Genomic DNA, 14268 nt, shown 5'->3' with positions numbered 1-14268 from the left:
ACCTGAAGATTCCCAGTCATGCAGTTGTCTAACAGCTATACCCCTTGTCCACAGCATTTTGTGTAATTAGTTAGAATAAAGGGACTGTGCAACCCACTGTGAGTGATGATCGGGTTCTCCTGGTGGCTGTGTGTCTTCTGTTCTAAGCTATGTGCTGATCAGCCTATTAAACACTTACAGGTACAGGTATATACTTTTCTGGCAGATGCTTACTCTTGCTACTGGGTTAGTAGTTTCTTGCAACGTTCTGTAAAGTGACACATCTCCTGGGCCAGCTATGCTGCTGCAGGGAAACTGAACATTTATTTGAGCCTCCTTGGCTCTCCTGCCTTGCATCGTCCTATCAAGTAACTTTCTATCACTGTTTCAGAGAGTTTTCAACGTTCTGTACCCAATGCCTGCTGACCAGAGAAGACACGTCAGCATAAACTCTGCTCGCTGGCTGCCTGAACCAGGTCTGGGATTGGCATATGGTACCAACAAGGGGGACCTGGTGATTTGCCGACCAGAGTAAGTGATTGCCTTACATTTTTATTGCTGTAAACTCTTGACCTTTCTGTTCTTAGGGTAACTAAGGGTAAAAACTTTCCAGTGGAGACAGCGAATTTAAGACATTAAAATATACTTCCTTTTCCTAGCTTTTATGGACTCCCTCGAATCCAGCAGTCACAGGTTGAAAGCTGCTAATATAGATTTATCAAATACTTGTTACAGTTTTTAAGCATGAGATTATATGAGCTGCAAAGTTTTTTTTTGTTTTGTTTTTTTTTTTTTTTTTGTCATGATTATGAGCAAGTCAATGAATTGTTTTGGTCCTCACGTGAAAGCCCATTGGTGTGATATGTAGATTTTTTAGCTCTATACATACAGTGCCTGGAGGGTCTAACTATCCCTTTGTAAACTTGCAGGAAAAACAAGCTAATTTAGATATTCTGTGGCACAGATTATGACCAACAGTCTGAACAGTGAATATGTGTTGCTTTCAGTATTTGTGGGAGGTCTCTGAACCATTGATTCCATTTTCTCCATACTGTTCTGCAAGTGTTTCTTTTGGAGCAGTTTCTTTTGTGCTGTGGGAACACTTCAGGGATTTCTCTGCCTCATTTATTTCCTGTTACTGAGCTACCTTGGTACTCTTGGGTTATGCTTCACGTATTGAAGCTCCTTGCAGCTCTAAAGCTGGCAGCTAGACGCTTGCAGCACTGCTGGTGATCTTACCACATGCATGTGGGCTCCATCTGTTATGCATGAGATCGGCATGTGGTGCTTGTGAAGAGTCATATGGTCAGTGTAGAACCACAATCTAAATCAGAATAAATATATACAATTGTAATAGTGACTTATTCATTACAGCCTTCTGGTGAAATCTACAGTTGGAATTCAGATTGGACCAATTTCAGCAGTACAGAATGCCAGCACTCTTCAAACAGCACTCCTGTTCTCTTGAACATAATCTTTCATTAAGACCTCACTTATACATGAAGTTTTACAAGATATTATTATGAAATAAGCTATAATCACTCTCTTCCAGGATAAGTGGCTTTTTTCAAGAATAGTTGCTGTACTTTCTAAGCAGTGAGAATTATTTGGGGATAATGGCTCTCTTATTCTTGAACACTAAAGAGTCATTTCATTTCAAGTTATTCTCAGTATGGAGAAGTGATGAGACCTAGTCTCCTGATTATGGCTTATGAGATGAACTTGGACAAGAATCCAGGGAAATGGAAGGAAGTCTGCCTGAGGGTGGGTGCTTTGACTGAAGGTCTCTGCTGCAGAACTTAGCTTGGTCTGGCTATCTTGGCTTGCCACACCCTATGGTAATTATTCATTTTATATGAATACTTATATAAGTATGCAGTAGCCCTGAGTTAAGTGGCATATCTCTTATTGGTGCCTTGCTAACTAAAGCCACTATAGGAACCCTTCTGTGGTGTGCAATGGAAGCGCTGTCAGGCCTTCCACAACATCTCTGCAGTCTTTGTAGCTTACCATCTTGCTAGCGTATTCTTCTTTCTTCTTATTTCTGTCCCAGCAACAGTCTTGAATAAGTCCAGCAAAAATAAGCTTTTTATATATGGACATGAAAAAGGGTGAATGTAGAGGTGGAAGATTTAATGATAGCTTGGCAGAGATGCTTCAGCAGGCTCTCTGTGGGTGAATTTGAGTAACTGATGCTTCTGGTGATTGTTTAGACAATCACCATGGACTGATGGATCCTTTTTGGAGCGGGACACCTGATGTATATGCTGTTTTGGACTGCACCATTTTATAGACCAGGAACAGCCAGAGTGACTTAAAAACCTCTGTGAAGACAGATATTCACTGGATTGAGTAATTTGCAATGAGACTCTAACATCGAGGCATACAAATCAGTAAGGCTGTGTAGGAGTAGAAGTGGCTTGCAACTGTAGGGTCTGCCCCAGACTACTGCTGATCATCTTGTGAGGTATCTGAAAACTCCTACCTTGAGAAATGAAGGAGAAAGATGAAAATGTTTGTGTAGCTTCCATATGCAGTTATACAGAGGAAGAAGAAAATTGAATAGTGGATTCGGCAGTTGGCAGGGAACAGCATATGGGAGTAGTGTAAGAAACAGCAGGGATCAAGCAAGCAGCGTACTGCTGAAACCATCTTCAGTGTTCTAATCTGGCAAAGAAAACGGTGTGGTCAGTAACAGAGATGGTTATAATTCCCTGGATCTTTATTCCCATGTACAATGGAGGCATTTGAAACTGAATACTGTAGGGATAACAAACAGGTTGGAATAGCAGCTGTGCCTCACATAGAGGATTTGGAAAGCACATGTTTAGCAAAAATGAGATGAGTAGACTGGAAGTAAAAACTGACACAAACAAAAACAGAACTTGAAGCTGCATGGGCTTATAATGAGAGAATGTGCAAATAGTTGTTTGAAAGTTCTAAAAAAAATAGTAATTAATCAAGTTTGGAGTTGTCTTACTAAGTTGAGGTAGCACCAGTGGCAGAGGTTTTTTTTTGCAAAGGGAAATGGGGAACATCAAGTTATTTTGGCAATTCACAATGGGAGCTTAGTACACAGATTTCTTTGAAGGAAAGAGGAAAGGAAAACTAAAAACATAGAGTAGGATAAAATGCATTGTAGCTTGCTTACGGTAGATTATAGCAGGTTGATCTCATACCTGTCCTTAAGGTTGTCTTTCCCCCACTCACCCCCTTCCAGCTAAGGAATTGCTCCAGGTCTAATACCTCTACACTTCAGCAAGGCAGTTCCTGTGTGGCACTACAGGAAATCTATTTCAATTTTAAAGAGTAAGTCTGGTCTGGGTAAAGGAAAGGCTAAAGGAAGAAATACAGACTGAAGGTGAACTCTGTCACAAAAGACATTATTGATGGGTTTCCTTAAGAACTTGTTCTGGGGCTGGTTGTTATTACTGTTTGCATTAATGCCCTGTAAGGATGTGCTGAATAAATTTGAAGAGGTTATGATATTACCGTTGTGATCAGAGAACAAGCAGAGTATTGCACAAAAATAGGATTGCCTTGAAAGTGACTGGAGCTATAGAAATGAGATAAAACAAAGCGCACTTAGTGACTAATAACACTAAGTAGTTCAGTAGTTAAAACGACAGAGGAAGAGAAAGACCTGAGGTTTTAGTTGATCATGGATGATTGAGGCATCAGTATTTCATGGCAGTGAAAACAACAAATGAAGTTCTAGGATGAGATAAAAGATACTTAAGAATAGAGATAGGAGAATGTTAGTATCACTGCAGAAGTAACTAGAGACATTAGGTGAAACAGTTTAAAATTTGGGTATGATGTTTAGAAGAACTGCCTTTGATCTGATGCAAATGAGAAGAGCTGCTGGTAGAGTCAGTGGAACATATTATTTATCTAAAAAGACCTGCAGTGTGGGGTCTTTAGCCTACCAAAAGAAAGAAGTTATATAGCCTTCTATAAATACTTTATGAGAAAAATGTAAACTATAGTAAAGGGCAATTATTTAAGTTCATATACTTTTTACCAGAGTACAGGCATAAATTCTCTGTGAGTAGACTATTGCTGCAAACTAGAAGAACGTTTCTAACCAACTGGCTTATGCAGTAGCTTTTAAGTAGGTTGGATGGATGCAAAAGGCTTAACCATTTGGAGATGCAGCTTGATTGACTTGCAAAGGCAAGTATGAATTGAATGCTCGTAACTGGGGATGGGACTGGATTGCTGACCAAGGAGACTCTCTTCAGCCTTTTGGACCAAGGTTTCTGTCTGAATGGGTGTTGACAAATTAGCTCTTGGAGCTGATAGGCTGTACAGAGATGAGGCAGTGACTACACCACAGGTAGAAATACACCTAAATGGACCTGAAAGAAGTCTATAAGAGACTAGATTTCATGAGCCACGATGAGGTATTAACAGCATAGGTCTATGGCTTGTTCTGTCTGCAAGATTTCATAGGCTTGCTGTACAGGTCCTGGTTGACCCCAACGGGCAAGTTAATGAATAACTGGGGCAAAGTACAGAACACCTGGATTGGTATCTGCTCTGTCTCTATACAGAAAAAGACATTCATCCCACTCCCTCTCTCAGGAGCTGATACCACTAAACTCCCTGTGGCTACTGTTTGCCCTAAGAAAGCTCCTCTGTGACAGTGCTAAACAAAAAGTTGTTTCTGCATGAAGCAATTGTAGGATGGGTTAGTATCTGGCAAATAACAGGAAGATAGCACTGTCCCCAAAACCATGGGGAACTGCCAGTGCCACTTGTGTCACTGTGATGTGCTGAATCCAGTACAGTAGCCATGAAGTTAGAATAAAAGTTTTAGCAGCCAAAGTTGTGTTGGATTTTTACCTTTACAAAGTTTGCAACCAGAAAATGTATCTTAATAGCAGGGTTGTGTTGTAATGAGCAAGGGAAATAAGGAACATTGTGTACCCATTTCCTTAGATTTCAGGGTGACATTCAGTATATTATCTTGTCCTGTTGGAAAGCATCAGTTTACTTGTTCTTCCTTTTATGTGAATATATTGGAAGAAACTTTAAATATGACTTCAGGAAACTTCTTTCTTTCCCAAACAATCAAAGGCCAACTGACTTAGGTTGTTTACTGATACCTTAGTTTGAACTTACAATGTTAAATGCAAACTTTTGTTGAAAACCCAGAGATCCCAATTTCCAGTAAGTAAATAATATCCTGAATAGGAATAATGAGTAGTAAAGGTGGTGGAGCTGGTGTTCTGCAGTGTCTGCTCATCCCGTCTTTTGCTTGTTTAGCTGCTTAATTTGACGTGCTTGCAAATGAATCGGTTGACTGCCCATCTTGGGTCAGGCATCTAAGACCTGCTTAAATCTTTTTCTACTTTTTCTCCTGAATTACTTTCTTTTTGAAGTTTTGTATGCTTGAAAGCAGTAGGAAAGGAACCTAGCATTTGGAAATAACTTCCTTTGAAAAATGACTAACAGGACAAGCAATTTACTTTTCATGTTGCAAGTTTAAAAGTCTGTTTGATCTTTTGTTTTTCTTTGAAAAGTCATCAGCCACCTTATAAGTGAAGGAGTCACTGGGAGAAGGTTCGTGGAAGTGAGTTTGGAGAGAGAGCACAAAGTGCAGGAAGCTGTTATAAAGAAAGGAGTCTGCAAGACCTGAAGATGCATTCAATTCCATTCATTTTTCTATGTAGCGTAGGCAATGTGGTGTCCTCAAGAAGATATTTAATGCTTGTCTTGTTGCTTTTTAACCATTTGCAAAGACAATAGACTGGAGCAAGGGTACCCAATTTGTGGTTCCTAGGTGAGTCCTGCCATAAAGGCAGTTTTGGCCTTTGGCCCCAAGTCTGAAAATCTCACAAATGTGGACTGGAAGGAAACAGATTTTAGTCTGAGATTTTGACAACCTTCTCCTTCCCCGAGAGTCCTGCAGTCCAGTTTTGTCACAGTACTGGGTACAAATCTGCCGCTTAATAGGCATAAGCATACATACTGGATCACAGGACTGTTGTCTGCTTGCATATGGCTTCACATTATCATGTTGTGGCCTGCACTTTTTGGATGCAAGAAGGGTTTGTGTTTGATCCAAAAGCGTGGGATTTGAAAGGCTTTGTGGTTGCCCCTTTTTAAAGGCTAGGCACAGTTTAGCTAAATCAAGATACCAAATTCATAACAGTAATGTCCTTTGGGAGGGACATTCCTCATAAGTACTGGAATCCCTCTGGGCATGCTGTGTGAGGTAGTATACTCCACTTAGCAAATGAAGTGGGTTACTGTGTACTCACTGTGGCCTAGGGGTCTGTCACAGGCTTTGGTACAGAACAGTCCGAATTCACCCCTCCCCACTGGTATTCTGCTGCACACTGATTTGTTTATGTAGCTACTAGAGCTTTTTAGCCTCCCCCAAGCTGTTTTCTCCTTCATCACAATCTGCCTGACGTTTTTTGTAACTGGGGCTGCTGCTAATGCTTATTGAGGTTTTGTACTTGTTTCTGTGTAGTTCAAGATTTGATTTTGTTCCTGAATCTTTTTCTTTTTTGCAGCACAGAAAGAAATCTAGTGTCTTGCACAATACAAATTCCTCTGCTGAATTAAAAAGGAATTTTTTAATGCTCATAGCATTTCCTATTCTGTCATGTACTAACAAGAGCTTTCCCATTCAGAAACAAGCCATGATGCAGTTTCTCAGATGTTAGTAGTCTTGTAGATCATGAGCAGGTGAGAATGAAAGTGAGGAGGTGCAGACTGCATGCTGCTTATTGCCTGTGCTGTCTTCTGTTGTGGAGGACTGCCATGGGAGAAAGGTAGGGGGCCTGAATATCAGTTTCTCCCCTTTTTGGACCCCCGTGTTCAGGAGTGGGTACTGGAAGGGCTCAGGTGCTTTTAAAAATACTAATCCACAAATCTCAGTGTTCTGTAAATACTGTTTGAAAACCAAGCACTAGAAGCACCTCATCTAGAACTAGCTATCAAATTCAGGCATCTGCAAGAGAAGAAGGATTTCTTCTGCAGACAGAGCCTCTAGTAATAGAATTAAACTCCCCCCTGAAGATGCGTCTGATTCAGAGACAGCATCCAGTGGAATTCACTCATGGGGAGGTGGGTGTGGAGACTCTCAAATTGATTCAGTTCTTTGCAGTATGCGTATTTTAATTTTTGTGGTGAAATCTTCCTCTAAAGTGAAATTACTCTGAAAATTCTCTTCACAATAGATTTCCATGTTTTGCAGAGGATCATTGCAGTTGTCTGCCTGTGCCCATCCAGACTTTTTTCCCCTCTGAGAATTGTGTATCCTCTCATCTAGCGATGCATCTGCATCTGGCTATCATTGCTGGTAAGGAGATGGTAATCTATCCTGCTGCCTGGCACGTCATGTCTCTTGGCTGGCTGACTCCATTTGTCAGCCTTTTCAGCCTTCAGCATTGCCTCCCAGCAGCATAAGCCCTGGTGTATCGTTTGCTTTTTAAGAATAGCTTCAGGAGGATGGAGTAAACAAGGAGACTGAAGGAGGAGCTGTCTTCTTTTGTGTGTAACCGAGAGATGTTGCAAACCTTCTGCACAGGGAATATTTTCACAGCTGTTAACTGGTGCAGCTGCAGAGCTTGGTTATGTTTGAGTCCTCTGCGAATGTCCTCACCAAAGGCAGGATCTGAGCTGTGGCATTTGTCCTTGGCCAAGCCAGCAAATGCATGTCCTGGAGTTGTTGCCTGTGTTGCCTGCTAACTATAGAACATACTGAATTTTCTAAATGAAGATGGGAGGTGGTTTTGATTGATAAAAGAACTGAAAATGAAGGGGTTGAGGTGGCCAGTTTTGCATTGAAGATGCATCCTGATAGTTTCACTTGGATTTTATCATTCACCTATTTAAACTGAAGTGAAACTTTCAAATTTTTCAAGGAAGCCTAGTATCCTGAGTGCTGAGAGACTTGATCATTGCAGATGCAAGAGAAGTACACTAATAATATGGAGGCTTAAAATGGTATCTCCATTCGGCAATTGTTCTCTATTTCATTTCTATTTCTGTATGTGAATTTGATGTCTAAGATGAATGATGTTGTTAGGTGGAAGATGCCCTCATACAATTCCATATAATATGTCTTTGATTCCTGGAGATAAATTTTGAGTTGCTTTAAGTCTGTCGTTATTAGCAAGTTCATTTCCTTCATTCTATTCTTCAAGATTCGCTGAAGCTAAATAGTGAATTTAGTTTTAATTCATGAGAAAGGGAACTTGGTTCAGAGCTCAGTGTTAAAGAAACCAAACTAGCTACTAGCAGTTTGTTTTTAAAGTCACAGAGCTTCTGCTGGTCCCTGCTGGCTCTTAGATGAGGTAGCAATCTTCCTATAGAAGGCTGTGGCCATGTCCCACACTTAGCAAATGCTTCAGTTATATCTATTCAGATCACATCTGCCGCCTTCTTATCCTTTTCTTTTTTTCTAATCCCATCTACAAGAGCAATTACATTTTATGCAAGCAATTATGTGACTTACTAAAACCCCTCTGCCTACTGCTTGTGGCTTGCTCTCTCTTTGTTTTCAGATAACTTCTTTTTTTTCCTCTTTGTTATATTACTTTCTTAAGGATAAAATTTAGGCTTAGAAGAGAGTAATTGCCAATTTAAAGACAGTTTCTTTTTTGAAGTATGCTGCCAAGTTGGCTTTTTGGCCTTTTGTCACTTCCCCAGTTTTTTGTAACTTGTTAAAAATCGGATGCGAGCGACACAAAAAAGTTAACTTACTAACTTTTTCTTAATGAGTGCAAGTAGCTGCTATAGGTGGCTTTGTCTTTTCTTGAAGATTTTCTTATTCCTAATTGTCTAAGTAGCATTGGATTTTTTTTTCATGGAGCATTCAGAGAGACAGTTCTGCTGCTTTGAGTCATCATTGCATTTGTCCTTTGCTTCACTGATGAATAGACCTTTTTTTCTTCCTAATACCTTTTCCCTTATGTTTATTTTTAGACTATCTCTTCTTTCTTTGGCAGCACGAGCCTATCCTGCTTTCTTACAACCTTTCTTTTCTCTGCAAGTCTGTACTAGACTTTTCTTATTTGGTTGTTTTCTCATGTCTTTCCAGTAAGAGCATCTTTAATCTTCTAGTCTTTGATCCAGTTCATTTGTGGAGTGTTACTGGTTGTACTGTGTGTGTGTGTGGGGGGGGGGGTGTTGTTTTGTTTTGGATGGATTGGTTGGTTTGTTTGTTTTCTCTAGTAGGATTGTAGTGAATCCAGGTAGCAGGTACAGCAGTCAAGACTTCCTCATTTCTTCCTTTCCCCCTTTTTTTTTAAATCCTCAATTTGTCTGGTTTTGCAAACAGTCTCTACTGAATGGCTATGATGTGAAAATGTGATTAAATGGAGTAATAATTGTACCTTTTTTTGGGGGGGAGGGGTACAGGTTTCCCCTTAGGTGCTATATAGAACACTTAGTTTTTTAGTTGGCTAATTTCAAGGCTTTTGAAGGTTTGAAGATTAAAATAAAATAAAAAACCAAACTTACTTGTCTTGTGGATCTCACTGAGATCAGATCAAGCCAAGATCTTGGTTTGGGAGATTGGCAGCTTCATACATGCTCATCACAATGTTCTATTAAAAGAAAGCATTTGCTATGCTTGCTATTCTTAAATGTTTAAATTAAAGTTGATTTCTCTCATTTGAAACACATTTTCCCATTTTATTTTGTTTGCGTAAGATATACAAAATAAGCCTACTTTGAAGTTTCTATCTTTGAACTGACTTAAATGTTGCTTTCTGGTAAAATGGAAGTGAAAGCTCCAAGTAAACTGAAGAGTGATTTTGGCTCTTAAGACCTATAGCTGTTTAAGATGTTTAAATACTTAAAAGGCTTAAGCAGTTTGCAACCCCTGAAAGACTCCTAATATCTTAAGTTTTCTAAGCCACTGAAAGAGCTGATGGGACATAAACAGCTTAAGATATTCTAGGAGTTCAAAGCTCATTGGGCATATAGTCTGCTTATAATCACTGTAAGCAATTAAAAAGGCTTTCTTTAAGTTTATAAAGGAATTCAAGCAAGTTATTCCTCTTTAGAACCTGGTTTAAGGTAATACCCAATTAAATTGGTCTTGTTTAAGGAACTAAAACTCTACATTCTGTAGATCTGCCTTCCAGAGTATCTCTATATGCTACTTGGACTAGATTGGAGCCATGTAAATGAAGGATACCCTAGAATGCTGGCAAGTTGTTATGGGTAAGAAGAAAAATGAATAAAAATTCAGGAAACTTCTGAGTTTCATCTGTTTGACATGTTTATTCCAGGCTATTTGGTCTGGATGATATGCCCTCATTCTCATAAACATGACAGGCATTTGTTAATTGCCAGAACTGTGATGTGGTGTGCTACATGGTACACAAAGATGGTATCAGTGTTGCAAGAACAGATCTTAGCTCTGGGTTGTCTTCTCTTGAGCGTTTCCTTTATCTGCTTACAATGTTGCACTAGTTCAAAAATTTTGTGTGTGTTAATGGCCTTAGTGTGTCACTCCAAATTGGTATATTTATCTTTTAAATGTCAGAGTAGTTGACATGTAGTCACAGCATACACAGTGAAAGAGTCAAGCTCAGGACCACGAGGTTCTCTTAGTTTCTGTGGTCTGGATTGCGACTTTCTATGTCATGTTGAGAGTAGCATGAAAGAGTTTGGGGAAAAGCTGATTAGGAAAACAGAATTTACTGCATTTTGGTAGAAGAATTGGTATGGGCATGAAGACTCTCCATCAGAGAGAGTTTTTTGTTCTTTTCCTTCACACAGACATTCTGCTGTGTTAGTCCCTCAAGGCCACTGCTCTCAACTACAATACTTATACTTGAGTCCCGAGATAATGAAATGTCTGCTCTTACATGCAGAATTGTCTCCTTCTGTTCTGTCATTGTTCTGATGCTTAATTTTCATTTATAGCTCTTACTGAATATGCTGGAGGACCAATCCTAATTTAGGGTTTTCTCCTAGTGAACGTGAGACAAATTCTTCTTATATTTTCTGTTGGAGTGTCCTCCATGCTAGTCATCTTATGAGTCCATCCACCTGCTACATGCAGTCTGCTAGAGAGGTTACAAATTTCGAGTCCAAGAAGTCACTTGGGTTTTAGCAGTTGTGACCCTGTGGATCAGAAGAAACCATTCTGCTTGTGTTTTTCCCACAGCATTAATTCTCTCGTTTGCTCACTTGTTCTTGTGTGCACACTCTCACTTTCAAGTGTGTTCTTGCTCTTGTTTGTTTTCTCTTGCTTGGTCATCTCTAACAGCCCAGCTGGCAGATGACTGCATCTTTAACTGAGATACCACATTTTGCCCAGGGAAGATGACTGATAGAGGTGTACCTTCTATCTAAATCTTACCCACTGTCTGCAAGAGGCTGGATTGTATTTAGCTGTAGTTGCTGACTGGTGGACAAAACAAAGTAATGAAGATTCGTGTTCTTAAGACAATAGAAGTGTTGTTGGTTAATGGTGCTTCCAGATTTATTAAGCTATTCTTGGTTTAATGGTGTGAATTTGAACAGAGCTTCTTCAAAATCCCAGTGTTTAACATAGCTGGCAGGATTGCACAGTCAGATAAACTGGGTCAGTTATCTTGCATAGTGTTGAGATGAGTTGGCATCTTCCCTAAAGCAGCCATGTGGCTGCCAGCTGTACCAAGCTGCCCTGCTCTCCTGCTTCTGCAACACTTCAGCAATTCAAGCAGGTGTCAGGATGTGTTTCTGCATGGTTGTGGGTTTCCAGGCAGACAAAGATTGCAGAATTTTGGAAAATAAGCATCCTGTATCAGTATAGAAATCTGCACAGTAAAAATGCACCTGCTAATGAGGAGGAGTAACCTAGAGGAGAAGTAACCTTTTCTTTGTTCCACTGGGATGAGCAGGCTAATTCCATGTCACTTAAATGTTTGTTGTTCTGAGATCTTAAACTGGAGACCTTATGTTCCATAGGATTTACCTTATTAGGAGTTCCTTCGCTCAGTTTTATGTTCTTCTTCTGGCTCGTCATATGTGGGTTGTGCTCCAAGGATGTGCTCTGAAATAGGCAAGTGTCAGTGATGCTGCCAGCTCTTCCTTGGTCAGAGGGAATTACTGCCCATCAGACCTACTCCAGGAATCTGGCTTGCTGGTTCCATGCAGTTTGCACTGTAGCCACTTTCCATTTGGATATGCGCAAGGTTAATCTCCTGCACATAAAGCTACATACTCGTGAAGTCAGGCATTAGAAATGGTTGTTTTGCTATCTAGGAAGCTGCTGTGAGTGCCAAACTTCGCCTAGGACTGACGATGCTTTTGCCTAGCTAATCAGGGGAGCCAGTGCTGGGTTTGCTGGGCAAGCAGTGATCATCACATGCTAGCACAAGAGATAATGAGCTGCTTACAAGGGTGCACCCGGAATCCGGCTGAGCGTTGCTTGGGATACCATGTGCCACTTCGTCCTGCCTAAACCAGGACAATGAGTTCCTGTTTTTTTTTTTTTAGCATAGTGCCACCTTATGCGGTGCAGTTTGCTCTGTGTATTTCCTTGACCCATTTTGAATGGTTTAGCAATGACAAGTTTTCACAAAGTGGGGAAAACTCATCCTGGGAAATCACAAATCATTTGTAAATTAGCCCAGTTAATGATAGCTCAGTGATCTTGATTGGACAGTATATTTGAGAAACTGGCTTTTCTTTTTAATGGAGAAAGTGAACCTTGACAGCATGAACGACAGATATTCACCTAGCTATGGGCTCTATGGCCTCACGTTGCAGCTGCTCTTCTCTGTATTGGGCCTCCCAGAATCTTACGTACCAGTAGTGGGGTTGTGCAGGTTATTAAAAAAAAAAAAAAGGGGGGGGGGGAGGGAATTTAATGCTGTGACAAACAGGAGTATGTTACTATTGGGTGTTGCTGGGTGTTACTGTAGCAGTATTTGGAGAGTGAAAACAGTGCATTTGCTCATTGCTGGTGCGTTCTTCAGTGTTTGGGATGCAGAAAGTGCAGACTGTGTATGCCTGGACTGCATATACTGCTTTCAAAGTGATTTCTTTCTCTTACCATCTTGCTGCTTGACTTTATGTTCTAGCAGAGTTGGTGAACTTTTTTTTCCTGATTCCTCTTCCTTCTCTCCAACTTTGAATTTTGGATATATGAGCAGATGTTATCCTGATGTTTAAGTCAATTTGTACTGGCTTGTGCTTTGTCAGTTAACTCTTTGTGCAGATGTGGTAAATAGTATTTCAGTTTTCTTGTCACGTGTAAATAATTTTGTCACTAATTCCTAGATACTGGTCCTAGTTTCTTCAGGAAACACCTGAGTTTAATAATTATTTCCTCCATACAGAGGGAGAGACTGTGCTACTTCATTTCTTGCTGTTTGATTCTTACAGGCCCTTCTTTGAATCCTTATTTAACTATCAGCAGAGCATGCAAGTCTGTGCCCTTCACAGTCTCCGAGCTCATTAATGACATGAGCTGGACAGAGGCATGAAGGAAAAGTCCTTCTCAGAACAGAACCCCTGCTGGGAAAACCTGCCTGTGACCAGCTCTGTGTTCAACAAAACTAATGGAAATTTCTGAGGAGAGCTTAGCTGACAACCATAAAAAGGAAAAAAATAAGAACTTGACTAAGTGGACTTCACTGCCCATGACTGACACAGTGTGGAGAATTGCAGTTTTTCACTCTGAAGCCCTGGGCAACAAATGTCCTCCTTATTGCATCCACATCCAAGTGACAACACGCTCCCTACTACACAAAGGTTCTGTCTCATGTTTTGGAAAATGTGAAATACTTCCAGCATTTTCATGCTTAGAGTTTGCTGGAGCAAAAGTTAAGTGCTTCTATTACCTGAAAAATAGTTATTTCTCCAGTATTATTTCTCGGTTTCTGTGAATAGTCAGGCCTTGGTATGCACATCTCCTGGGTAACACACTGTGAAAGGTTTTTACAAAATTCTGGCAATATTTTGTAATGGGATTTTTTTTTTTTTTTTTTGAAAAAAGTTTTCTAAGCAAGGAGATTGCACTTTCATTTGGATGTGGCTGAGCAAGTGGAAATTTTAAGCATAATAGAAAATCTGATTTAAATGGAGGTAATTGTATTTGTCACACACCTTGTTATCAAGTTTGGTTTAGGGTGCACCAGTCAAGAATATAATGCAGACGTGGTCTTAAGACTGGGACTTAACTTGCACTATAGCAATGTTTCTCTAAAAAGATCTTTCCCCTTCAAGAAGGGAAAGGGTCTCCTTTGTATAAATGATTGTGCCTAAACAGCTCCCTCCCAAGACGTTTGCCTTCTCCACTGTTCCTTGATGCAGTCTGAAATG

At 40.2% G+C, this 14268-nt stretch overlaps 1 protein-coding gene across 5 annotated transcripts in view; it reads left to right on the top strand.

Moving 5' to 3' along the window:
* Window positions 1-14268, top strand: part of AMBRA1 (autophagy and beclin 1 regulator 1) — a 134455-nt gene that overhangs the window by 105656 nt on the left and 14531 nt on the right. For all 5 annotated transcript variants that reach the window (XM_062577288.1, XM_062577287.1, XM_062577286.1 and 2 more), the window contains one exon: window positions 371-510. In XM_062577288.1, the coding sequence (XP_062433272.1) occupies window positions 371-510 (140 nt within the window). The remainder of the gene's footprint in view (window positions 1-370; window positions 511-14268) is intronic.

This window comes from Rhea pennata, chromosome 5 (genome assembly GCF_028389875.1).
Source record: "Rhea pennata isolate bPtePen1 chromosome 5, bPtePen1.pri, whole genome shotgun sequence".
Taxonomy (NCBI): domain Eukaryota; kingdom Metazoa; phylum Chordata; class Aves; order Rheiformes; family Rheidae; genus Rhea; species Rhea pennata.
Note: the sequence above shows the minus strand (reverse complement) of the source record. Positions and strands in the feature narration are given on the sequence as shown.